The 25,160-nt window shown below is 40.5% G+C and overlaps 3 protein-coding genes across 8 annotated transcripts; all 3 read left to right on the top strand.

The window, feature by feature from the left end:
* The first annotated feature begins 41 nt into the window (after positions 1-41).
* On the top strand, positions 42-8,444 carry LOC134616742 (mitochondrial fission factor homolog A-like). 3 transcript variants are annotated; one of them, XM_063461723.2, is made up of 7 exons: positions 42-175; positions 818-1,000; positions 1,091-1,269; positions 4,130-4,221; positions 4,357-4,527; positions 6,526-6,601; positions 7,042-8,444. In XM_063461723.2, exons 2-7 carry the CDS (start codon positions 829-831, stop codon positions 7,171-7,173), a joined length of 822 nt encoding a protein of 273 aa, XP_063317793.1. In that variant the 5' UTR covers positions 42-175; positions 818-828; the 3' UTR covers positions 7,174-8,444. The 3 variants fall into 3 exon arrangements, with proteins under 3 accessions (XP_063317793.1, XP_063317792.1, XP_063317794.1); XM_063461722.1 differs by having other exon boundaries at positions 780-1,000; XM_063461724.2 differs by lacking the exon at positions 42-175 and adding an exon at positions 196-728.
* Positions 8,445-8,514: 70 nt separating this feature from the next.
* On the top strand, positions 8,515-14,183 carry zgc:110269 (probable flap endonuclease 1 homolog). Its single transcript, XM_063461721.1, has 11 exons — positions 8,515-8,790; positions 9,591-9,657; positions 10,458-10,560; positions 10,772-10,826; positions 10,936-10,997; positions 11,095-11,231; positions 12,485-12,545; positions 12,671-12,802; positions 12,890-13,035; positions 13,155-13,299; positions 13,409-14,183. Exons 1-11 carry the CDS (start codon positions 8,709-8,711, stop codon positions 13,463-13,465), a joined length of 1,047 nt encoding a protein of 348 aa, XP_063317791.1. The 5' UTR covers positions 8,515-8,708; the 3' UTR covers positions 13,466-14,183.
* Positions 14,184-14,389: 206 nt separating this feature from the next.
* On the top strand, positions 14,390-25,109 carry agfg1b (ArfGAP with FG repeats 1b). Of its 4 annotated transcripts, none has more exons than XM_063462538.1 (12): positions 14,390-14,713; positions 18,157-18,250; positions 18,516-18,631; positions 19,306-19,444; positions 19,594-19,747; positions 19,944-20,051; positions 21,822-21,966; positions 22,231-22,310; positions 22,415-22,507; positions 22,710-22,868; positions 23,415-23,509; positions 23,630-25,109. In XM_063462538.1, exons 1-12 carry the CDS (start codon positions 14,547-14,549, stop codon positions 23,687-23,689), a joined length of 1,410 nt encoding a protein of 469 aa, XP_063318608.1. In that variant the 5' UTR covers positions 14,390-14,546; the 3' UTR covers positions 23,690-25,109. The 4 variants fall into 4 exon arrangements, with proteins under 4 accessions (XP_063318608.1, XP_063318607.1, XP_063318609.1 ...); XM_063462537.1 differs by having other exon boundaries at positions 19,941-20,051; XM_063462539.1 differs by lacking the exon at positions 19,944-20,051.
* Positions 25,110-25,160: the final 51 nt, after the last annotated feature.

Here is a 25,160-nt window from a genome sequence, read left to right as displayed (position 1 = left end):
CGGCGGTCACGCAGGGTAGCGTTAACAGCTACACCCACACTAACTAGAAGCGTTGAGAGCTTTCGCTGAGTCCGTCTCGGTTGGTCCTTTGAGGAGCGCCTGATGCTATTTGTATGACAGCACGAACAGCGTGTTGGCGCATGTCAGTTTAAACCCAGGTGGTAAAACCATAACGGTGAGTATTGACAGAACAGACCTCTGGCTAACCAGCATGTCAGTGCAGACAGTCAGCGGCTTACAGCGCACCGTTTAATAAGCTAAAATCGATAGCATCGTCTGTTAACGCTTTTCAAGCATAGCGACAAGCTAGATTGCTAACATACAAGCTAGACATGGCGTCTTACGTGGATTTTCACTCAGTGACATTGAAGCGGCGTGCCAGCAACAGCTAACCTCATGTTGCTGTTATGTAACGACGTAACATGAAATGCTATTTCTCGTAGTGTACTCATTAGCTTGGACCTAAACCCACGACCTTACACCGTCTGGAGCAGATGCTTTTTGCACGGGCTAATGATCGTGTTTAAAGTTTAGGTAGCACCATTTGCCACTGAGCTAATTGGTTAAATTCAGGGTTAACTGCAGCATGTGTTTTATTGTAAATTGGCATGTAATAAAAAAGTCAGGCAAGATATGAGCCTTGATGTGTTATTTAAAATGGGGCATTAAGTTGAGCTTATATTTTTGAACTCTTAGCTGCAGTCACACTCACACCCACACTTTGTTTGGTTAGTATCTGTATGTGCGTTTCATTTGTTTCCCATTTTGTGGGTTATCAGCTGGATGAGTGGGGCAACTTTCACTACCCCCTCTGCAGAGGTGGCTGAGATGAATCGCATCCATTTTGAGCTGGAGTATACAGAGGGCATCAGCCAGCGCATGCGAATCCCAGAGACCCTCAAAGTGGCCCCAGAGAGCCAAGCGGGATCCATACCACTTCAGCAGCCTTTGCCCACTCACACAGCTCTGATGCAGGTTCCTGAGAGGATTGTTGTTGCAGGTGAGGATGACAGTTGGCAGTCATGTTTGAGGTATTATGTTTAAAACATGTATATGCTGTATAAAAATTTCATGACCAATTTTTCTGTAGGTGATGAAGGGGATCCTCGATTTGCATGTCCAAGAGACTTGGATCTGATTCAGTCCATTCCTCCTGTGGACCTCCTGAACATGAAGGCCCCTCCACGTGTCCTCACCCTTACCGAGCAGCCTCTGGACTCGCTTGAAACAGACCAAACTGTCAACTCACAGCGCAATCCCAGCCAAGCGGTACGTTTTCTTTCAGAGTAATCTCAGCTTCCTTCTCAGAAGATTGAATTTTCTTCTCTCATTATATTCGAAACTTTAAGTGGATCCATAATGTAGTGGTATACTATATTTGCCTTATGCTGAAATTATGGTTCAGCAGTGTTAGTGCATTGGGAGTATGCTGGCACTCCATTGGCTTGTCTACTTGCAGAGAGTGTCTGTTGTCGATTGAGGCACTGTACAAAATATGTGGTACAACCGGTCTGCGGGCTACTTTTGCTTGTGCTGTTGTTGGTATGTCAGCCAGCTGCTGGGAAGAGTGAAGTTATAATCTACAAAGAGCTGAAGTGGTACTGAGTGTTAAACAATGTAAAGTATTCACTGCACCCACTGTCTGTACTTCTCATGCGCTATCTTTTGGTCTGTGATTTGTTTTACTTTTATTTTTTATTTTGTTCCTCACAATCCTCCCATTCCTGGTGAACTCCATTGCCGCTCCCTTCCCTGTTCCAGCCCACTTGTCAGTCAATCAGCATTTGACTAATGCAATTGGGATTTTGGAAGACTGCACATAAACACGTTTGCACACTATTTATAGTGTAGGGATAGTTCTGGTAACTAATTTCTTAGTCAAATGAACAGGGGATAAAAATGTGATTAACTGACTCATCTAAAACTCAGAAACACTCAGATATCAAGTTATATTTGAGAACTGTATAAGGTCTAAAACTCTAAACAAAAGAGTTTTAAATCATAAATCACATTCTTGATTTATGAATCATGCTGCTTAATTGTATGGCACCTCGCATCGTGCATTATCAACGTTACATGTTACACTCCAGACTACGAAGAAGGAAAAACACTTAAACCGATGTTAAATATAATATATAAACGCGTTACTACAAAAGCAAGTTCACGCATTATTAAATTGTGACAAATTAACAGCAGAAAAACCAATGAGTTGAACAGAAAAATGTGGCGCATTTTGTCGACCATTATGAATGATGCACGCTGTTCAAAAATTCATGACAACCACTTCGATAAAAGTTAAAATCTAAAATAACAAAACAACAAATAATCCAGCCATTTTTTCCCCCCGCTTATCTGAAGTAGGGTTGCAGGGCCAGCAGCCGAAGCAGGGAAGTCCAAACCTCCTTCTCTCCTCCAGTTTATCCCGGGGAAACGTCCAGGTGTTCCCAGGCCAGGCGATTAAATATAGTCTGTATAGCAGGTCCTGGTTCTACCCCAGGGCCTCCTCCCATTAGGAAATGACCAGCAGAGCACCTTACCCAGGAGGCGTCCTCCTCAGCTGGATGTGTCACGGCGGGGTGCGCCGGTGTGATGAATGAGGTAGACCCAGATGCAGACACGGTGGAGACAAAACATAGTTTCAAAAATAAAGCGAGCCTTTATTGTGGCTGATTGCAGAAGAAAAACATGAAACTAGGGAAACTAAGGAGACTATGAACACTGTGTTAACAGAAGGCTGTGACACTCAGTGAAAGAACTATGACAAAACTATGAACACTGAGTAAACTAGGAAACACAGTGAAACAATGAGGTAAACCTATGAAAACTGTGGTGAGGTTAACAGACGATCTGACACTGACTGAGCGGAAACACACAAACTAAATACACATAAGGAATGATCAAGGGAAGTAGAATCACATGGGGAAAACAGTTGACAACAATTAACATAATGACAGGACACGTGAAACTAAATACAATAAACACAAACACAAAGCTCTTCCAAAATAAAACAGGAAACACAAGGAGACACAGACATGACCCGAACTTGACAAACAAAGAAAACTTGGACATGAAACATGGCAGAATGTAACTAGATAAACTGAAATGAAACTAGACTGAAAAGAATAACAAAAACACCAAGAAACTCAGAATACTGGGTCACATGACCCAGGACCATGACAGGATGCTTTTGATGTGGAGGAGCAGCGGCTCTACTCTGAGCCCCTCCCAAATGACTGAACTCCTCACTCTATTACTAAGGAAGTGCACACTGACCTTTTGGAGAAGGCACATTTCCACTGCTTGTATCAGCAATCTCATTCTTTTGCCTTTAAAAGAACAGTAATAGTGTTAACAAAGAGATCAGGCCGAGATGAGCAGATTTATGGCATTTCTCAACAACGATGCTCCATCTGGTGGCAGGTGACTGCATAGCAATTTACCTGCATTTGGCTTCACTCAAAATTTAAAACAATTTAGATTATACTACTAGTACGTGTGATAATGGCGAGGATTAGTTGTCTAGTCAAATAGTCCTGCAAATCCCAACTTTAGGGAAATGTTTATGCAAATGGACATGGTTGCAGTACCATATATTACACATCTAAAGTGAAAGATCTCCCCCCCCCACCCCCCCAAATGAATAAGTGAGCAGCAACTAGTATACATAGCATTATTTCTACTTTATTAGAACTATCAGTTTAGATATTCCTTGATGGTGGTCTTGAAGGTGTTGCTGACATTTTTATCCCAACATACTGGTCCTTGCTTACAAAAACTGCCTGGAGTCATGGGATTTATGAGACGCAATGAAAACTGAACGTGATTATATATGTATTTTTTAGCTTTAAGGACTGTCTTTGTGCTGTGCTGCACTTCTTCCCATTTTGATTTCTCCATGGAGTATGGTTTGTGGTTCTTAAGACACAATAGAAAAATAATGCATTGGTAATTGGTGAAGAGTCATTAATAATCGCACATTCTTCTGTAGGAAAAACGTCAATCAAGTGGCCAAAATCACAGATTTATTTTTCCAGTCAGTTTGGCTGAACTAAGTGTGGTTCATCAATCAGCAATCATGCGTTGCTGCAAACTGAGCTTGATGTTATTTCAAATTTGTATTTAACAACAGGCCAGCTTTCATGGTCGGCCTCGAAGGGAGCGCAGCGCGAGTGAGAACGTATCCGGCCGTCACAGCAGTCAGATCAGCAGAGGCGATGTAAGGTATGGGCACAGCCACGTTTGAAACGCTGCTTCTCCACCGCTGCCTTTCCAATGCAAAGCTTTCTTTCACTCTTGGTTGATTTATAAAAATGTCTTCTTTCTTTTAATGTTTCCCCCCACTTATCTCCCTGCCAGTGTAACCCCTTCCCCTTCTGCCCCCCCAGTCCGTTTGTGTCCTCCCCTCTGTTCCCCCGAGGATGCAAACATCAACCTGTTTACAGCTGCTGGGCTCCTGTCGTACATCCAGTCAACGACACGCCGTGCTTACCAGCAGGTCCTTGAGGTCCTTGATGACAGCCATCGCAGGTATTTGTTTTTTCTTTATTCATTTCTTTTTGGCTGAATTTATTACAAATCTTTGCACTAAGAAAGATTGTTAAAGAAACAGATGATTGTTGTGGGGAAATTCAGGAAAAAGTCATGAGTCATGTTTCTTATTAAAAGAAGTGACATTTAAAACTCGCATACGTCACAGTCCTGACGTCCTGACTTGTGTACATCCCCCTTTGTTCAATGTGTAACCTACATGTTTGATGACTTTAGTTCACAAGAAAGAAATCATAGATTATTTTTCCTTAATGTGACTTCAGCAAATAGCAAATACAAGCCCAATTCCAAGAAAGCTGGGTCACTGCTAAATAAATAAATAAATCGAATGCAATGACTTGAAAATCTCAAACATGTGTGTTTAAGTGTGGCACCAGCGTCTCAGCACGGTCAGCTTTTCACCTGACCTCACACACGCATCTCTCCTTCTGGTCTTCGACATCACTATAAAGAAGGGAAGACCTCATTAGATTAACAACCTTTACCTGTCCCCTCAACCTCTCTGGTACTGCCCCTTGAGCTCACTGCACCATGCCTTCCCTGCAGCTGAGCCAGGGGGACCACGCCTCCGCTACAATTAGTTCATTTTGAATTTGATGGCAGCAACACGTTAAAAAAAACAAACAGTTGAGACAGGGTCATGTTTATCACTGTGTAGCATCCCCCATTCTCTTAATAACAGCATGTAAATTTCTGGTGATTGAGGACAGCAGTTACTGCACTTTTGGGAGAGGAAAGTTGTCCCATTCTTGTCTGATAGAGGATTCTAGTTGCTCAGCAATCCTGGGTCTCCTGGGTCATATTTTACATTTCATGATGCTCCAAATGTTTCCAGTCAGTTCAACACTGGTTTAGCATCGTCTTGCTGAAGTAAACAAGGCCTTCTCTGAAAAAGATATTATCTGGATGGGAGCATATGTTGCCCAAATACCTGTATATACCTTTTAGCTGTAACTGTGCCTTTCCACATGTGCAAGCTGCCAGTTCCATAGGCACTGATGCAACTCCATACCATCAGAGATGCAGGCTTGTAAACTGAAAGTTGATAATAAGCCAGTTGGTCCCTCTCCTCTTTAGTCCAGTGGAGGTGGCATCCTTGTTTTCCAAATGGAATTTCAAATTTTTCACCTGATCACAGGTTTCCACTTCTGCCTTAAGTTACTTTTGTGGATGTAATGATGAATTGTTCCTGCACAGTGATTTCTAAGTGTTCCTGAGCCCAAGCTGTGATTCCCATGACATGTCTGTTTTTAATGCAGTGCTGCCTGAAATTCGGTATTGATTTTCAGCTGTTTGACTTGATTGGAGATTTTTGTCAGAATGTCAGATTTTTAAAATGATATTATGTATTGGAGATAATGAGTGGTTCCTCCAACTGTTTCTGTTTAGTACCACTTACATTTCCAGCCTTTTGTTGACGCTGTCTCAACTTTATTAGGATGTGTTGCTGCCATCGAACACAAACTGAGCCAGTTTTTTTTAATGAGTTTGTTGGAACATTTGACATGTTTTCTGTGTTCTGTTGTGAATAAAGATGGTTTTCTGGGATTTGCAAATCATTGCATTTTGCTTTATATTTTACACAGCATCCCAGCCTTTTGGAATTGGGGTTAAAGTTTTAATACATGAACATCTTTGCAATGTGTTCACAGTTTCTGAGCTGAGAAAGAAGTCAAGTATAAATGTTATTACCGGGGATGAACCAACTTTTAAAAGAACAATTTGATCATAGCTGTTTGTTGTTGTTGTTGTGTGTCATTGTTTCAAAGTCTGTGAGCCCTTTACCACACTGTTTTAAGCACAAATTCAATCATATTAACATATGAAGCTGAGCACATTCACCTATGGCTGAGGCCAGCAGTCATAGGTGAATGTGATCTGCAGGTATATAGTGAGTAGGCATCAAGTTGAATACTGGTCACAAAATCATCGAATCCCTCATTAAGGGCCTGAATGAAGATGTGTTCCTCTCCACAGGACACACCTGGATCTGGCCCTGGATTTAAACCCTGATGAGTCCGGCTTAGTGGATGCCTCCTCACTGAGACGACAGGTAATGTCTCATATGCTTGCTTTCTGCATGAATGAAAAGGGGCAGGTGATGCATAATTTATTTACTGTTCCAATGTATTTATCTTACTTTCAGGTTTACGGTAAACTATGATATAATGTATAGATATGGCTCCTTTTGAAGGATGCCGACAGAGCTGCACGCAGCAAGTGTTCAGTTACAGTTATTAGACACTCGACTCTAAACAAACAAAAATAAGGAACACAAATACTAACTGAAGAAGTAAGAAGGTATACAGGGATTTTATTTGAGAGTGGGAGTATTGTTTATCTGTTAGTGGCTATATTTCTCTGTGCACTGCAATGAAACACAGCCAGATGTGGAGATTTCTCTGCGAATGTTTCAGTAAATCTTAGTTAGGCCCAGCACAGGAAGTGTTTCGCCTTTTTAAAATGTTTAAAAAAAAAAATCTGTTTTTTCAGATTGTGAAGTTGAATCGGCGTCTGCAGCTGTTGGAGGAAGAAAACAAAGAACGCTCAAAGCGAGAGGTGATCCTGTATTCTGCCACCGTGGCTTTCTGGCTCATTAACACCTGGATCTGGTTCCGTCGCTAGATGGATTCTCCCAAAACACTGGAAACCAAAGCAGTTCCCTGTTAAAGATGTGATCACTGATTTATAGCAAATTCTATATGGAGGTTTATCCTAAACAGGTCAGTCTCGGCACTCATGAGGTAAAACATGAGGCACAAAAACATTGTTTTCTGTTTGTCAAGTCGATGTGACAGAATTTCACAGTAATCGTGGGCCTAGTGTCTCGCAGCACTAAAATTAGAAGTAAATAATTTTTTATAAACTGGCGAATGACTGGCAAGCCAAAGCACAATGACAATGCAACTGAACGATTTAGCAGCACCAACAACCACTTCAGTTAACGTAATGCTATCTCCAGCACGTGTCCTATTTGAGAAGCTTACTCCACTGTCAAACCTATATTTTTGGTTTGGATCAGCCGTAAATGAAATACGTTACAAATTACACAAACAACTGTCAGCTCCTACTGATATAAATAGTTTATGCAAATATTACTGTTTGCACCTCTAAACTTGACAAATCCATTGCACATAATGAACTGGTGTTACAGTTGTGTAAATGAAATCTTTTAACGTGAACAATTTATTAAATGTTACTTAAGTGACAAATGTTTTGAGAACCGCAGTTGCAAGACTGAACCTGACTTTTCTGTTGAAAGCAGGTCATAAACTACCATTCTTCCAGAAGTGTCAAACTGAACCGATTGACTATAAAGATGCCATAACGCTGACCCTTTGTTACTGGAAAAACTTCTTGTGTACATTACAGCATTTGAAAAGCCTGTCTAATCTGTCTCTAATGTTATTTATTTTAACGTTTTTGTCTAGGGGTTGTGTCATCTTGATTATTTGCTAACCAAAGTAACAAGGGTAGGGTACTGTGAAGTGCTGTTTTTTCCATGCTGTTATCTCATCTTTGTTCCCACTAAGTCACCTGCAATATTAAAGCATGGAATATGACATTTTATACATAATTTAGTGTGATACAAAGAGCCAGTGTGTGTATGATCGTCCAATGATAATAGAGGTCGATCTTGTTGAAATTATTAAAAAAAAAAACAACCATTTTATTTTGATAATAATATAAATATGTATTTAACGCAGGTTTATTTATCACATATAGTACTAAGGTGTCAGCAAAGAGTTGCTATTAGTTTTTCTTTGAAGTCTGTACCTACATGTCACATTTAAAGCTGGATGTTGGAGTTAAACATTTACATTATTTTGTAATATAAGAATACACTTGATGTTTGTAAATATGTTTGCTGTAATAAAAGATGGATGTCAGTTTCAGCCGTGTGTGTGTTCAGCGCTGACTCCGACACTCTCCATTAGGTGGCAGGCATGCAGCACCAGGAAGAAGAAGATGATGTGTTTTTAACTTGAAAGGCATAACTTGAGAGACGTCTTCAATTAAAACTTTATCGACAATCTACTATCCAAGGGATCCTGCTCTAATTATCTGGGAAACTCGACTTAACTCACTTTATATCACTTTTTCGCCTTTTTTTCCTGGAACAGTAATACGAAGAGGAAACTGTCGGTGGTGACGGCACAATGGGGATCACTAAACTGGCTGATTTAATACGCTCAGATGCTCCTGATGCCATATCATATAAGGATATCACTGACTACACAGGTACAGACACGATCGGTGATGGTTTCAGCAGCAGGTCTGACTCTGTTAAGGAGGTCAGCTGCAGCTGCTAGCCGCTAATGTTAGCACTCTCCCCCTAGCTACTAGCATCGCTATATTCGAGCTGTAATTATAGCACCTGGCATTAAATAAACGTTTTTTTTTAAGTATTACCAGTCCACGTACCACGAATTAAAAGCTACTGCTATAATAATCAGGCATTCCGAGGTAGTTATTAATAACTTACCCGTGTCCGCACTATTTCTCTCATGTTAATCAGCTAACTCGACAGTCCAATCAAAACATCTGTATCTTAGTATTTGTTTTGTTTCAATGTAACTTTTTAGTGCCGAAAACACACACGTATTGCGTGATAACTGTGTTATTAATACTATTCGCCTCACACGTTGAGCACCATGACACAAGGAATCAAATGTTATCTGAACTGTATATGAAGTGGTCCATAGTCCAGCTCTGTTTACTGCTGAGAAAAGCCATAAAAGAATAGGCAAAGCTAATCCTACCAGCAATTTATACAGTACAAATCAGCGCTGCATGTTAGCATGTTATTATTATTATCAATACTGCTATTGCTGGAAATTTTTTTCCATCATAAATTCCTGACAAGTAAATGGAGTACAGTATTTGACTTGGCTTAATAGTGTAGATCATTTCAAGTGCGTTTAGGTGAATTTAATCAAGTGTAATTTGAGTGGATGTTACTGAAAAGTAATTAATGTCTAAGGGAAAATTTTAACTGTTGTGTATTCACGCTGCTGTTGTTGTATTACTATACTCCACAGGAAAAGTAATCGCACTCGATACCTCTATTGTTGTAAATCAGTTCCGTGCAGCAGCGCCTTCACTGAGGTAAGCATGTTGTGATGCTGTTCTGTCCTGTTATATCTCTTTACTGTTTATCATGGTGTATTAATTCCTTATATCAAACCTAGTACACTGGGTGCCTAGAAAAATACAAACACTTGTAGAACAGAAGACATTTGAATTAAAATAATCCTGCAATAACATTTCTAAAGATTTTTAATTTTTTTTCTTTCATTCATTTCACTTAATTTGTACTTTTAAAGGTTGCACTGTGTTATCAGTGCATGAGATTAAAAATATTAGAGAGGGCTGACAAAAATTACCACATCCTACAACTATACAGCCAATTAGTATAAACAAGACCTCACTGACACCAGTAAAATACACTCACTGGTCACATTGTTAGGTACACCTTGCCAGTATTGGGTTGAACCCATGTTTATCTTCAGAAAAACCTTAATTCTTTGTTGCATAGATTAAAGAAGAGGCTAGAAACATTCCTCAGAGGCTTGCTGACAGGAGCGGCGCCTTGTGTGGTCTGCTGCCTATCTGCTTTAAGGTTCAGCGTGTCATATGCTCAGATATGCTCTTCTGCATAACTTGGTTTTAACGAGTGATTATTTGAGTTAATGTTGCTTTCCTATCGGCTTGAAGCAGTCTGGCCATCCTTCTCTGACCTCTGGCATAAACAAGGCGTTTTCACCCAGAGAGCTACTGCTTTTTGGATATTTTCTCTTTTTCAGACCATTCTTTATAAACCCTCGAGGTAGCTGTGCAGGAAAAAGTCTTTGTATTCTTTTTTGTCTGTGTATATTTGTGAAATGCTCTTGATTTCTCTTCTCCAGCCCCCTCACAGGTCTCTTCTTTCGCACACTCACTTTCCTGGAACATGGCATAAAACCGGTCTTTGTGTTTGATGGAAAGCCTCCTGGGGAAAAGAAGGCTGTTGTAAGACACAACCTGCATGTATAGTTTTTGACTTAACATGATACTAAACATTTCCTGGCATGTTTAAGAACACTTTAGGTCAGAGAGACTAGTCTAAAGTAAATATTTTCAACGTGTAGGTAAATTTGATCACTGCCAGATAACAGAGACAGCAGGTTCCTGCAGTATGATACAGACGACTGTGACTGATTGAAACTTGTTGTTTCTGCAGCTTGAGAAGCGAGCCCAGACAGCAGGTAGGAATTACTCAAACTGGACGGGCACAGGTACGTCTGTGCAGAAAATGCACAAAGACTTGAGTTTTCAGTGGTTTTAGAACAGGGTGATCTACTGGGAATGTTATTTTGATGTGTTTTTCCTCTGTGCTCACTGCAGCGTCATTACAGACTAAAGAATGTCTTCAGCTCCTGAAGTATCTTGGTGTACCTGTTATCCAGGTACGACCTGCTAAATAATGAATATGTTTGTGCAATATTTCATCTCTTCTTCCTCCTCTGCAGATTTCTCTTCATGCACGTCACCTTTGTCTCTCAGGCTCCAGGGGACGCTGAGGCACTGTGCGCTCAGCTGGTGAGAGAGGGAACTGTGCACGCTGTGGCGTCAGAGGACATGGACACGCTGCCGTTTGGAGCCAATATTCTTATTCGTCAGCTGAATGCAAAGAAGGACAGGTAGAAACTGTGCAGCTCACTTTACTAAATTTGTTTACATTTAAAAAGAAGAAATATTTCAAAGGTTTGCAATGGTTGTTGCATTAATTTAGTGTTCATGATCAGGTGAGGATTTACAGATCCAAAGCTTTATGAGGCTCTCATACATGTCTTTACGTAAATTATTATGTCAAATGATTAGAATCTCAAGTTATTGTAATAACCTGCTCACTTGCACTGATTTTCTGTATTTATAGTAGATGAGACGGAGCTCCATAATGACTGTACTTTCTGGCAGCAGGTGGTGAACTATTTTAAACCACAGCCACAAGTCTCATAAGAAAAGAAAAGGAAATCTGCTCCTTACTTTTTCTTGCAGACAGCAGTGGACTGTCAGACAGAAAAGGGCTGCTTGCAGCTCATTAGCAGGTAGTTTACACTCAGTTTCTAAACCAAGTTGAGATGTGGTGTAAAATATAAATAAAAATAGAAAGAAAACATTTGAAATTCTTATAAGTATGATATTAATTTCAAAATGGATAAATATATAATGTTGAAACTTCATGCTAGCAAAATCTTTTAGAAAAATTAGCACTGCTGGTTAAAAACAGCTGGTGTAGATACATAAAACATTATGTAGGAGTAGCCAGTGGATAATGGATTGTTGAAATGACTCCACTCTACACCCCTACAAAGTTTTATTCATTCAAAACATTTCGAGTTATCGTTTTTACAGACAGAATATCGCGCACGCAAATGCTACCAAAAACATGACCTTGGCGGAGATAACAAACATTAATCCACTGAATTTGCTACACAAGAAAGCTGAAAGCTTTATAAATGGATGAACTACTACACGTCTTAAGATTTTCTGATATCGTTGATCACGCACTTTGCTGATAACATACAAAGCACAAAATAATCTACTTTTAAACTGTACTTAGAGAGATACAGTATCAACTGAGAACAAATGGCATGTTTGATAAAAGCAAATATTATTATTATTTTTTTAATTTATATATGTCACATGTATGGAATAGTTGTGTTATAGTTGTGTATTTCGCTAAAATGTTTAAAAATATAGGGGTAAAAAAATATAAGAGACGTTTGATTATCAATGTATATGAAACATTCATTTTCATGTCTTTTGTTTGGTTATTTATTCTTAATGTATTATTTCTGCTCGTCTTTGTTTTGGTTTTAGATTTTGACATCTAGTTGTGAACTAGTTGATCTAGTTGAACTTAATGTTTTTTTTACGCTCTTTTTTACAGTGAAGTCATTGAATACTCCTTACCTAAACTATTAGAAAAACTCCAAATTGGTCATAAGGAGGTAAGATTGAAACATTTAGATTTCTCTGAAAGTATGTAATTTATTATAATATATCTGTATCGGACATACTGCTATAGAAATGCACTTTAGCTGTCTTATTCTCTTATTTTGCATTTGTCTGCCAGTTTGTTGACCTGTGTATTTTGCTCGGCTGCGACTACTGTGAAAAGATACCCGGTTTGGGTCCTAAGAGAGCTCTGACCCTGATCCAGAAGCACCGTACCATAGAGGATGTGGTTTTGCATATCAACAGAAAGGTATCAGATGGTCTTTGTAGCTTTGGCTTTACCTCTGTTACAAAAGAACATGTGACGTCTAACAAACCAGTGATATCTGGCCTTTAGACCCATCCTGTACCAAATATCTGGAAATACAGAGAAGCAAGGAAGATTTTCTTGGATGGACCACAAAGCTCAGCTCCCGAGCTCATCTGGACCGAGCCAAATGAGGAGGCCTTGGTTGAGTTCCTCTGTCACACCAAACGAATTAAGTACGTTTTTTATTGACCTTTTCTATTGTGCTTCTTTTAGTATGTGTGTGTGTGTGTATACATATATATGAATGAAACTATACATATGAAAATTGAAAGTCATCTTTGTTTGATTTTAGGGAGGAGAGGATCCGTAATCGAATGGTGAAGTTCCGTACGATGCGGGAAAATAAACGGGAGGAGAGGGAAAAGGAAAAGGCAGAGGGTGGTGGGAAGCAGACTTGCATTAAGGACTTCTTTAGGGTTACCAGAAAGAGAGTGCAGGTGAGCTCAGAAAACAGTGATGCAACTATAAATCAAAACATGTGCGTTTTTAGGAATAAAATGGTAAAAATAACTTGGATAAAATTAGCTTTTCTTACTTTTCCTCTAGCCTGTGGACAATGCAAGCTCCCCAACCAGCAACAGAAAGAGACCAAAGTCAAAATAAGCATGTGCCAGTTGTCTACGCCACAAGGATGGGAGTGTTCATCTCTCAGTTCATCTCTGTCTGGACATCTCAAAAAATTATGGACCATTTCAACATGCAGCTTATCTGTCATCCCAATCTTGAATATGCACCATAAGAGAAATGTTATTCTGTTCATTTGATCTTGGGTTACAGTAATATTTTTACAAATGTAAATATTTTTATAGGAAAAAAATCTCTTTTTTTTTTTACAGGATTTATCTTATCAAAGTGCCTTTTACTTTTTAAGAAGAACTCAAAATAGGCATCACACAAGACAGCTCCTCTGACAGTACAGTAAAGTGAACTCATCTGAACAGTATGGTCCACAACAATGGAAATCACTGGGTAGTTCTTCAGTGTGTCCAGCAGTTTCCTGCAAAGCCACCAAGAAAAGCAGAGCAGGAGGTGGATGGCTATGAAAGGAAACAGTGTGATCACTGTCAGGGAGGCCAAAACTGGAGACAGCGGACGTCTCATCTCTAGATATTCAATGAGCACCTGTTGTGTAAAGTGTGCCAAGGCAGGGACCAAAGACTTGAATATTAAAACATGTACAAGTGGTATCATGTCTAAAAGAGACACTGAAGTGTTTAAATAAATGCAAAAATGTGTAGAATTTATGTTCATGCTCTTTGTTTTGTATTTTTATATATTCGTTTCAGTTTTCCTTTTTAAATTAAAGCAATCTTTGACTGTGTTTTGTTGCGCGATGTGCTTATGAGCGGATGGACCCTGTAAAAGTGCTGTGTTTTCATAGCACATTATTTTCTGAAGCACTTCCAAAGGCAAGTGTTAATTTTAAACCACAATACGAGGCGTCATTCCAAACCAACAGATGGCGCCGGTGGATGATGAGCTGCTGGGGCGCTCACTTTTTTCGCGTGTAGGAGAAGAAGTGTGCCAGTCGGTCTGTAGACCTCTCACAGCAAGGTGTCTCTCAGACCACAGTTACCGCCGTCGTACGCGGCAAGTTTGTCCTGAAGAGACCCGTCCTGCCCCGCGTCCCTTGGCCAAACTCCCCCCACCCCTAGGTAAAACAAGCCGTTTTAGTTTTTCGGTCATGGCGACGAGTGCGAAGCGTAAGCAGGAGGAGACTCATCTGAAGATGCTCCGGGAAATGACTAGCCTGCCCGCGAATAGGAAATGCTTCGACTGCGACCAACGCGGCCCGACCTATGTCAACATGACAGTGGGCTCCTTCGTCTGTACCACCTGCTCCGGGATCCTGTGAGTGTCCTTTTGAGCCAAAGTGTTATATTTATTCTTTAGTGTCCCACGGTTGGACGGAGGTGGGGACACCGGCGCTGACTTGGCGGTACCGTTAGCTAGTTAGCTAGTGTTAAAGTGAGGACAGGTAACGCAGACGTTACCTTCGGTTCAGCCCGGAGCTGTCGGGCTGGGATGGGCGGTGTTAGCAGATTGGATTGTTTACATCGCTGCTTTAGTGTGATAACATGTGTTATTACAAAAAACACACAGGGTGAGTGAGGGGGCTGTGTCAGTGGCTTGATTGTCTGTGTGAGTGTGCGTGTGTGTCTAGGGTAGCACGCCTAACGCTGGGTTCGTAACTTTGGCTGACAGTCAAATATTTGACCACCGGGTTCAAAAACGGCACGTCATGGGGGGGAACCTCCTCTAGTTGAACTTTAGCTGGACCTCTGAGAAGGCTTGTCGCAAGAACACACACACACATCCAGATAAGCAGAAGCAGGGTGGGTCTCTGAAGTTGGGAAGTAATTGAAGAGCAGCTGGGCCAGTGGGTCGCCTGCAACTGCGACTGAACCACATCTTCCTCAAAATGTCAAATCATTGTGAAATCGTTATTCAGGCAATAAACCGGATCAGCGCAATATGCTGTCCGCCCACGCCCATTAAGTTGCTGATACTGAGGAAACATTTCTGCGTATCCTATCAGTATACAGCATGGTAATTACTTAAGACAAGGTGTTGCCAGCCACTGCTTACCCTTTAAATTGGACATTATGATAGTCTTTAGCCCTGTATTCAATTCTTAAATTCTATTAGAGTAGCTCTGCATGATTGACAGTTCAGCATAAAGCTTGTCTGTCTTATGCCAGGCTTCAGTTTATAACAAGTCTGTCTAAAACAAGTTGTTTTGACTCATCTCCCTTTAAAACTAATTTTCTTCTAATTGGCAGCTCCTCACAAACAGAAGGTTTGGACAGCAGATGGGTGGGGCTTCTATACTCACAGATGGAACATTGTCCCTGACCATATTACCATATATCTGGTTTCTCTGACATCATATGCAGCCCAAAATGGAAAAAACAAGCAAACAAACAAACAAAATGCGAATGGGATTTTAAATATGTTAAAGTATTAGCACACGAACTAAAAAAAGTGATTTCAAAAGACTGGGGACTTGTATAGGGTGTACTCCCACCTTTTGCCCTATGGTAGTTGTGTTAGGCTACAGCTCCCCCTGGCACGCTGATAAGGATAACCGGAACAGGATGAATGGATAACAGGAAAAAAAGCTGACCATGGCTAACACTTTTTACATTTTGAATAGTTTTACACTGTTATCCTTTTTATTTTGTATCAAATAATAAGTTCATAATCTTAAGAGGTTTTGATGACATAGAAGGAAGCAAGTCAACACCAGAGCATCCCAGCAAATTTAATGAAGTGAAACAGTTTTGTAGGAGGAATGGTCCAAAATTCGACCTCATCATTGTGCAGGCAGCTACAGGAAATGTTCGTTGGAAGTTGTTGCTGCTAGTTATAGAGTTTGTCATGTAATTTTTTTGTACAGTCTGCACTTCAAGTGATGAATCATTGTGTTGAGTAAATATGTGTTCGTGAGTTAATAGTTTAGTCAGATTGTGAGTGCAGATGATTGTGACTCAGAAGAACACAATTTATGAGGAGTCGCTGCAAGAAATCTTGGCATTCACATTTTTTTTCTGGCAACTGGAAATAATTAGATGAATAATCAGTTTCTCAAAGGGAGTTTTGTTCTATGTGGACAGGTCTGTACAATGATTTGGTATGTGCAGACCAAATACTAACTACTGTACTTTTCCCCATGTTTAGACAAAGTGTTGAAGGTCTGTCAAGTTGCAGTTTACATAAATTTTTACATCAATCCTGGTTTCCAATGACAATGTCTCTTTGTTGACCTGAATTCAGTTTGTTTTAAATGAATTTTGTTTTTCTTCAGCAATAGTTTGGGTTTTGGCAAAGCCTCGTTAGTTTGAGGACGTTCTGCTTGAGGCAGATTTGGATGTATTTTTTTTAATGTAGCCTTGTTTTACTCCTTTTATGTTGATATTGTGTGTGTGTGCATATATTCTCTCTTAGCATTCAAACGTGTGATCTTTGTCCTACACAGTCAATCAATAAATCACAACCCATGTCACACATCCCCCTTTTTTGGTCATGTTTACTCTTTATGCTAAAGTTCACAAACCAGTTTGTGTACCTTCTACTAACACACTCAAGTTTTTCTTACATTTGGATTTATATGTGTCGCAATCCCTGAATACTCACTAGTGTTACTACATAGTTATTTTGTACTGAGTTTTGCACTTGATTCAGATCAGCTGATCGAGATTTGTTTTAACTTTTTTTTCCGTGTGTCCATGGTAAATATGGACAGGGACTTTCTTGTTTCAAAACATTAAACCAGAGATTGAAAAGTAAGTTTGGGTTTACAGATTATCCATCCATCAGTTCATTTTTCATCCATCCATATTCTTTCCTTTATACAAATCAGGCTGGCAGGGTGGGCTGGAGCCAGTTCCAGCTGTCATGGGGCGAAAGGTGTGGTGCAACCTAGACAAGTCACCAGTCTGCAACAGAGATAATACAGAGAGACAAGCAACCATTCACACTCACATTCACACCTATGGACGGTTTAACATTGCTGATTAACAAACTCCTGCATCACTTCTGACTGTGGGGGGAAGCTGGAGTGATTTCAGGGAGAACGTGCCGACTACACACAGATTATTTGTTGATATTATGGCATCTGCTCGAAATCCCTAATAAATATATGTCACGTATAATTAAACGATGTCAGTAATGTTTGGGATATCGGTGAATTTACAATTACAATCCTAATATTTGAACCTAAAACTATACTAAGTGCAAACATACTTTTTGTTGTTGTTGTTGTTGTTGTTGTTGTTCTGTATTTTAGAAACGTCTGTCCGATGTGCTTGGCAGGTCCCAAACAAAGCTGCTTTCTAAAGTTGTCCTTACATGTACCACACCGCAGGAGAAACTCATTTTCAGATGCGTTGGAAATGCTCTTCTAAGTGACAGGAGACATGATGACCACTCTGTGTCCCTGTGATTTCACCGGACATTTCCGCGCAGCTTTTCTCACGCTGGTGTAAATCAGCACTGTGAGAAATCACACAGACTTTGCACAGGGAGCTGACGGGTTAAAAAGCATTTAATGTCTGGCTCCATGGGACGTGTGTTCTCCATCTATTAGTGATATGAAAAGCTCAGGGCTGCTGTTGTGCATGTGTGAAAATGGCTATAAAGTACTCAAGGGTGCGTTCACTCTGACAAGAAGATGTAATGAGGCATCTGTGGTTTGGGTTTCTGTTTGCTTTTTCTTTGTAAACGAACAGCACTGGTTGGCATCCTGCTTCTTTTGTTCTTTAGCTAACAACATATACCTCCTCCACCCACAGGCGAGGACTGAATCCCCCACACAGAGTGAAGTCCATCTCTATGACCACATTCACACAGCAGGAAATCGAGTTCCTACAGAAACACAGCAACGAGGTATCGCGCACACTTTACAGCAAAGCGCTCAGCACTGTCATTTACACTGTCGAGCATTATTTTGATAATCATGTCCTAATCTAGCAGTAGCCTTCTTTATTCAAGTTATTGGCATTCCTTTCTCCTTTTTATATACTCACATTTCTCTCCACCCCTTCCCCCCTTTTCCCTTTACTCTCCCTCACCTCGTTCATGGCTGTGCCACCACCCCCACCACTATCCTCTCCTTGCCTCCCACTCCCTTCATTCCTGTGCCCCCCTGTAGGTCTGTAAACACATCTGGTTGGGCCTCTATGACGACAGAACATCAGTCGTTCCAGATTTCAGAGAACCGCAGAAAGTAAAAGAGTTCCTCCAGGAAAAATATGAAAAGAAGAGATGGTAACATAACCTTGTTGTTTTATTTGTTTTATCAGGTTTGAGCAGTGATATTTGCATACTTTATTTCACTTTTATATATATCTTTTTTAACTGTGTGCAAACATTGGGTTATGTTATAAAGGTAGTAAATACTTTAGAGTGCTAAGAATTCACAAAGTTCTTGTTCAGTCCTTGCTTGTTACTGTCAGCAAGGAAAGTGATTGCTGAGCTTTACCTTTGCCAAAAACCATTTTGTTGCTGTGGACTTGGTTAACCATATGTTTGAGTTTGGCAGCACGTTCTTCATTGTCTAAGGCTTTCTTTTTCTGTATCATTTTGCTGCTTCTTTTGCAGAATTTTTGGATTTCAAGCACAACTCTCAAATACTCATGTACAAAGCGCGGGGCCAATTTTATCTTCTTTTGAAATACTGTCCTTCTGCCTTTGTCTCAAACACTTATCCAACTTAGTGTCACAAGGGTCATCAACCCTACCATTTATCCAGCACTATAACTAAGTAAATTAAGGTAACAGAAACCATATATGTGAAAATCTTCAGACCATATGCTTTGTTTGAGACCTAAAATGATATGTTCCAATAGCACTTCAGTATGACCATCATGTTATCAAAGCTGTGTGTGCTGGGACTAAATATGGCTTTTGTTTCGTGCTGGTGCTCTTCCCTGGATTTTTAGGTATGTTCCTCCTGACCAGGCAAGGGTAGTAGCAAATGTTCAGGCTTCTGTGTCCGGCTCCTCAGCAAGCAGCACTGGCAGCACACCAGAAGTCCAACCCCTCAAAACCCTGCAGCTCAATAAGACCCCTCTGCGCCAGGTGAGACGAATGCACACAGAGCCTCTTTCAACCCATCGGCCACCCTTTTCCTTTCTCATTCAATGTTCAGCTGAAGAAAAGTTTTGGTTTTTTTGTGTGTGTGATTTTTATTTTTTTTTTTACAATTTTTTCCTGACTGCACCACCCAGTCTCCGGGGCTAGCTCGTTCCCAAGCTCAGAGCGCTGCTCAGGAGAAGAAATTTGACTTGCTCTCAGACCTGGGCGACATTTTTGCTGCTCCACCCACTCAAACTGCCACCCCTACCAACTTTGCCAACTTTGCACATTTTCCAAACCAGTCAGGTAAGATATCTTTCATGATTCTCATAACATGTACTGTTGTTGTTGTTGTTGTTTTTTTTTTTTAAATTGACATCCAACCAGTAAATACAGATATGCGAACAGTGTTTTGTCATTGTCCCTTACATTTTTCTCCTGCCATTGTTTTTATTCCCACATTCATTGTCTGTTGTTAATTTTCCCTTGTGTATGGCAGCAGCACCTCAGGGTAATTCAAATACCAACTTTGCCAACTTTGACGCATTTGGAAACACTGCAATTCCATCCCATCAGAGCACATCATCTCCCTCAAAGTCCTTTTCATCAGGTACCACCCTCCCTGCCATTTTCCCCTCCATCTTATCCACATGTATGCACCCTTACTACAGTTTTTCTTTATTCATCTCTCACCTGCTGTGTCCTCTGGGCCAGCCCGCTGTATCCAGGAATGCACTCTGGATGCTCGAGGTTTTTGTTGGTCTTTGTTACTGTTGCTATGGTTATCTCGGATGAGCAGTTGTATTTATTGTACTGCTTTCTGGTCTGCGTGGAGGCCATTTAGAGGATGCATGCACAGGCAGTGCCCTATAGTGTAACGGTCAGCCTAAACTGGAGGGTACATGACATCTGCACAGAGCTTGCATCCATCCTTTGCTGACAATATTGCAGATCGTGTGGACACTAGCAGACCATTGCCAGTGTGTAAAGTATAACGCTGGGCTCAGACTGCACAATATTTTTCTCTCCTACCATGGCCATCGTTTCAGCTTAGGGAGTTACAAACTCATAAAATCGTACCTTTCTTTAACCCTTTCTCATGTCGTGCTTGCTGGACACACTTCACCAAGTGTGTGATATCATTGGGAACCAGGCTGCAGGCTGGCGGGATTCAGAGAATGTAAACAGACGGGCGGGTATGTAAAATACCGTCTGTCTGCTCCATGTGAGCGTTCCAGCCAGAAAAACTGGCAACATCACAGCTGAGGGGCAGAAAAAACTAAACAGTTTGTGGAGAGCTTGTGTTGTTTAACCTCACAGAAGAGACAGAACTGTTGTTGAAGACCTTCTAACATCTTAGTGTTCTGGTTGGTATAACGCGAGGTGTCCCAGAAACAACCTCAGTTTTTATTCAAGATGACATGTTATTAGACAAGAATATAGCCCGTTTTCCCCCCAGACTTAAAACGATGTCCCTTATTGTCCACTAGGACCAAAGTCTCATATCCCAATATGAGACATTTCTTATCCCGTTAATGATATATATCACAAAATAGTGCTTTTTCTGTAAATTCTCTGAATCTCGGGCAACTTGACTTGCGTGAAATGTTTTCAGCTGAGCGTGGTGTACCTGGCGTCGAATGTTTTGACTGATGCATGAAACTATATATTTTTAGATATAAGTTGTAACGGACGCCTTTTCTTTGTGAGTATTTATTACATGGTGTGCTGCGGGGAAAAGGCTGTTCTAACGTTTGAGTCTAAGGTTTATTTTGAGCACCTGACGGCTCTTTTTTGCTTCTCATCCGTAAACTCTGTCCATACTCTTTCACGTGATTCTTGCGTAGGTGGTAGAAGACGTTTGTTGTGTTTGAGTCTGTGGTGGGGACCAGTTTGCTGTATAATTTGCATAGTACAGTTTTCTGGTCAGTGTCAGACTTTTCATAACCAAACCAAGGTAGCTCCTCGTTTAGGAATAAGATCCTCGATTTTTTTGACTGGTCCTTTTGTTTGGAGCTACCTGGTTCTGCCTCATCTTCACAAATATTGCTGTAAACAGTGTATTTTGCAACACCACGAAACAAACGATAGTGTCGTTTCGTCATCCGATATATTTCGTCATATCGCACAGCCCTATTGTCCACGTAAGGCCATTTGACAAGTGTTGTGAATACGCCTGCACGTCTTTTTAATTTGTGCTCATTTGAAAAAGACATCCCTAAAGGACAGCGAAGGGAGGTTCCCAGCGAGAGAATTGCTCTTGATCCTTTTAATTATTTGGGTGTGTGTGTGTGTGTGTGTGTGTGTGTGTGTGTGTGTTTATGCATGTGGCACTTGATGTTTGACTAGTTCTTTTATTGATGTTAATATTTGTTGAAAGGGGGAGGAGTGCCAATTCCGTCAGTGTCTAGTGCTGCCACTGCCCAGTGTCAGACAGGGAGCCAAAGACAGGACCGCTATGCTGCTCTGGCTGAGTTAGACAACGAGCTCAGCTCCTCTGCCTCCACAAGCAGCAATGTGCAAGGGTGAGAAAGTGACGCACACACACACACACACACACACACACACACACACACACAGTGAGATTTACCAGGAAGTGAATTTGTTCATGTGGCCTCTCTGCCAAGCTGAAAACACTCTGAAAAGTATTAGAAGAGTATACATTAATTTGATAAGTGTATTTATCAGTGTGATGAACACTTGATGCGGATGCACAAGTGTATGTTAAAAAGGCTGTTAATGCCTTTCGTATCCTTTATTAAACATTTAGTGGCATCATTTTTTTACAGGAACATATTTGGACCAGCACTGGGTTCATCGCCAGCTCAAAACCCACCTGTGTTACCCAGTATGCAACCTGGCTTCGGAGGTGCTCATGGTGCTCACTACTACAATGATGCATACAGAAATAAAAAACATTTACCTCTTGTTCATTTAGCTTAAACACTCATTTTATGGCTGTTTTCCATCTAGCCGTCCCATCCACAAATCCTTTCGTTGCTGGAGCCATTCCTCCAGAAATGGCCACCAACCCTTTCCAGACCAATGGCAGAGCTCCAGCTGCAGGTGTGTACGCACTTAGAGTTTAACGTACTTCACTATAAATGTTTCTGTTTTACTTAGACATTTGTGTTACTTTGATGTAACTCAGTTACATTGCCTATTAGCTTTGTGATTTGCCAAAGTATCTAGAATTTACTCCTTGTGTGTGTGTGTTGTGGGTATGTGTGTACACTGACCGTGCACACATGCTGTGTGTGTCTCGTAGCCTCGTTTGGTACTGGCTCTATGAGCATGCCTGCAGGCTTTGGGAATGCGTCTTCCTACTGCCTCCCCACCAGTTTCAGCGGAAACTTCCAGCAGCAATTCCCTGGTCAGGCCCCCATCCCTTACTCTCAGCCAGGGGCCTATCACCCTCAGTCTAATGGTTAGTGGTCTTCCACATCCCTCCGTCCTCTTACCCTAAGTGTCTGTGCAGTGGCGGCCATTAATTTAAAGGTTTTTTTTTGCATGCTTTTCTTTTTTTGTTCTTATTTACATAACAGCTCTCTGCATTAAGAATTAAGTTGAAGCCTTGCTGCCTCAAATTAAAGTGCAGCCTAGCAGTGGCAGCTACTGCACAGTGATAAAAGATTGCATTTAGTGTACAAAGCTTTAAGGTCTGCTGTAGTTCAGAATGATGACAATAAATAAAACTCATAAGGCTCTGTTTACACCTGAATGCAATCCGGCACGCCAGGCCGCGGCTCTCTTTGCAATTTTATTTTTTTAGACTCCCTTAGAATTTTTAAAGGTTTGACTCTTGTTATTAAATCATTGTAAAGTGGTTGTCTTTATGTCTTTATGGCCTTATCTTTATGGCATGATGATATAAATGTTGTAATAAAATAAAAGGAAAATACTGGTTCTTGAGAGTGCTGGACAGAGCAGTCCCAAACACATTTAAACCCCTTTTCCTTTTGTCTTCCCCCAGGCCCTGGATTCCCAGTCTACGGTCAGAACAAGCCCTCGATCACACCATTTGGGCAGCCCATAGCTGTCCCTGGCATGTCCAATAACCCATTTGTGGTGAGCATGCATTGCGTTCTCAAAAAGCTGTCACACTAATTAAAAAATGGACTGATTGGTTTTTCTGAAAGACTTAATTTTCTCAAATCAGCGATGTTTTTGGACTCTCTCTTATTTCAGGCAGGAGCACCAGCCGGGCCATTCCCTTCAGGGGGTTCATCCACCAACCCTTTCCTGTAGCACAGCTCCTGGTCCTCTCCACCAGAGGGCAGCATGCAGCACATATTCAAGGCACCCGTTCAGTCACAACAAGTGGCAGTACATTTCTAAAAAAGACTTTCCTTCTTTTTTTCTTTATAAAAAAAGTTTACAACACTATGAAGGACTGCAAAGGACTTTATTGAAGACTAAGGGACTGTTATGAGGGCAAATGTACTGTTTGGATTATATACATTATATGATTTTATTTTATTTTTTGTTTATAACTGTACGCTATGTGCATATCACCATTTGTAATCACAATTAAGTACATGTATATGTATAACAAGGACTGAATTAACAAAGGTGAGTATACAGACACCTTGTGGAAAAAAACAAAAAAAAACCCACTACACACTATCTATGTAGGTAAGGGTATACATTTTAAGACTATTAACAGGGTTCCATTTAAGTCCATGATCTGTATTTGATGCAGGTGTTTCTTTTTCAAAAGGGATATCTCTTTATTCTAGCTTACTGCTACTATACTGGCACTAAGGTGTTTCCTTTTAACATGCAGATCCAGAGTGCAGTCCGTAAGAAACAAATGTTGCCTGTATACCCAGAGCAGCAGCATCTTTTTAATTTAAAGTAACATCTCACACAGGTTAATGGGGCACAGCAGTGATCCTACACTATTAGTCAAAAGTATGGCCTAAATTTTAGTTTGAAACCAAGTGCAAGTCTTTAGTTAATTGGGCCGGCAGACAACTCAAGATGTTTACAGCTGGAAGGATAAAAAGACAGGCATGTCTGCTAGAGCACAAAAGGAGTAAAATGCCTTTAATTAAGTACTTCTTGTTTCTGTTACTTTACCTAATTGATAAAACTATTTAGTATACTCTAGCAACCACACTACCGCTGGTTGAATATGTCAGAGGAGATGCTTCAGATATTATATTTTAGGAATATTGTAAAGAGAAAAGGAAAGACTGTTAATGAAAGCTTCGGCGTGTGGGTGTGATCCAGAATGGTTACCTCAAAAAACAAAACAGAGTTGTTCACATGAACATAGATGACTTGTCCTATTGACAGGGAATGACAGGTTTACCAGAGCCTGCCTAGGCAAACATATACAATATATAAAGTAAAAAAAACCCTGTAAGCTATTCAGCGCACTCCCTCAATATCTATCCTCTTCTTTGCCTTGTTTTTTGAAAAGCTTTTGGAGAGAAGGACAGAATAAGGAGAATAATAAGAATATAAATGACCAAGTTTGCTTTGGAATGAGGCAAAAGAAAAGAACATTAAATCAGGGACTACTACATTACTGGATCATTACTGCGACTCTGGAGGGTCTCAGTTGTACCGCTTATGACTAACAATGAATTTGACAATGTGTTTCTTGTCTTTACAAGACTAGGTAAGTATATGTGTACATATATAAATATATGTATAAATAAATTAAAAAGATTTTTAACTAGAAATTGTGTCTTATTTATTTGATACTAAA

The sequence above is a fragment of the Pelmatolapia mariae genome, linkage group LG18, assembly GCF_036321145.2.
Source record: "Pelmatolapia mariae isolate MD_Pm_ZW linkage group LG18, Pm_UMD_F_2, whole genome shotgun sequence".
NCBI lineage: Eukaryota > Metazoa > Chordata > Actinopteri > Cichliformes > Cichlidae > Pelmatolapia > Pelmatolapia mariae.
This window is presented reverse-complemented; position numbering and strand designations above follow the sequence as displayed.

Excerpts from the sequence above, each read along its gene's own strand:
- LOC134616742 (XM_063461722.1), top strand. The coding sequence starts at position 784 with ATGAGTGGGGCAACTTTCACTACCCCCTCTGCAGAGGTGGCTGAGATG. Across the intron at positions 1,001-1,090 it reads TGAGAGGATTGTTGTTGCAG|GTGATGAAGGGGATCCTCGA; the intron begins GTGAGGATGACA and ends ATTTTTCTGTAG. Across the intron at positions 1,270-4,129 it reads AGCGCAATCCCAGCCAAGCG|GCCAGCTTTCATGGTCGGCC; the intron begins GTACGTTTTCTT and ends ATTTAACAACAG.
- agfg1b (XM_063462537.1), top strand. The coding sequence starts at position 14,547 with ATGGCGACGAGTGCGAAGCGTAAGCAGGAGGAGACTCATCTGAAGATG. Across the intron at positions 19,445-19,593 it reads ATAAGACCCCTCTGCGCCAG|TCTCCGGGGCTAGCTCGTTC; the intron begins GTGAGACGAATG and ends TGCACCACCCAG. Across the intron at positions 20,052-21,821 it reads CTCAAAGTCCTTTTCATCAG|GGGGAGGAGTGCCAATTCCG; the intron begins GTACCACCCTCC and ends ATTTGTTGAAAG.
- zgc:110269 (XM_063461721.1), top strand. The coding sequence starts at position 8,709 with ATGGGGATCACTAAACTGGCTGATTTAATACGCTCAGATGCTCCTGAT. Across the intron at positions 10,827-10,935 it reads CTCAAACTGGACGGGCACAG|CGTCATTACAGACTAAAGAA; the intron begins GTACGTCTGTGC and ends TGCTCACTGCAG. Across the intron at positions 12,803-12,889 it reads TTTTGCATATCAACAGAAAG|ACCCATCCTGTACCAAATAT; the intron begins GTATCAGATGGT and ends TCTGGCCTTTAG.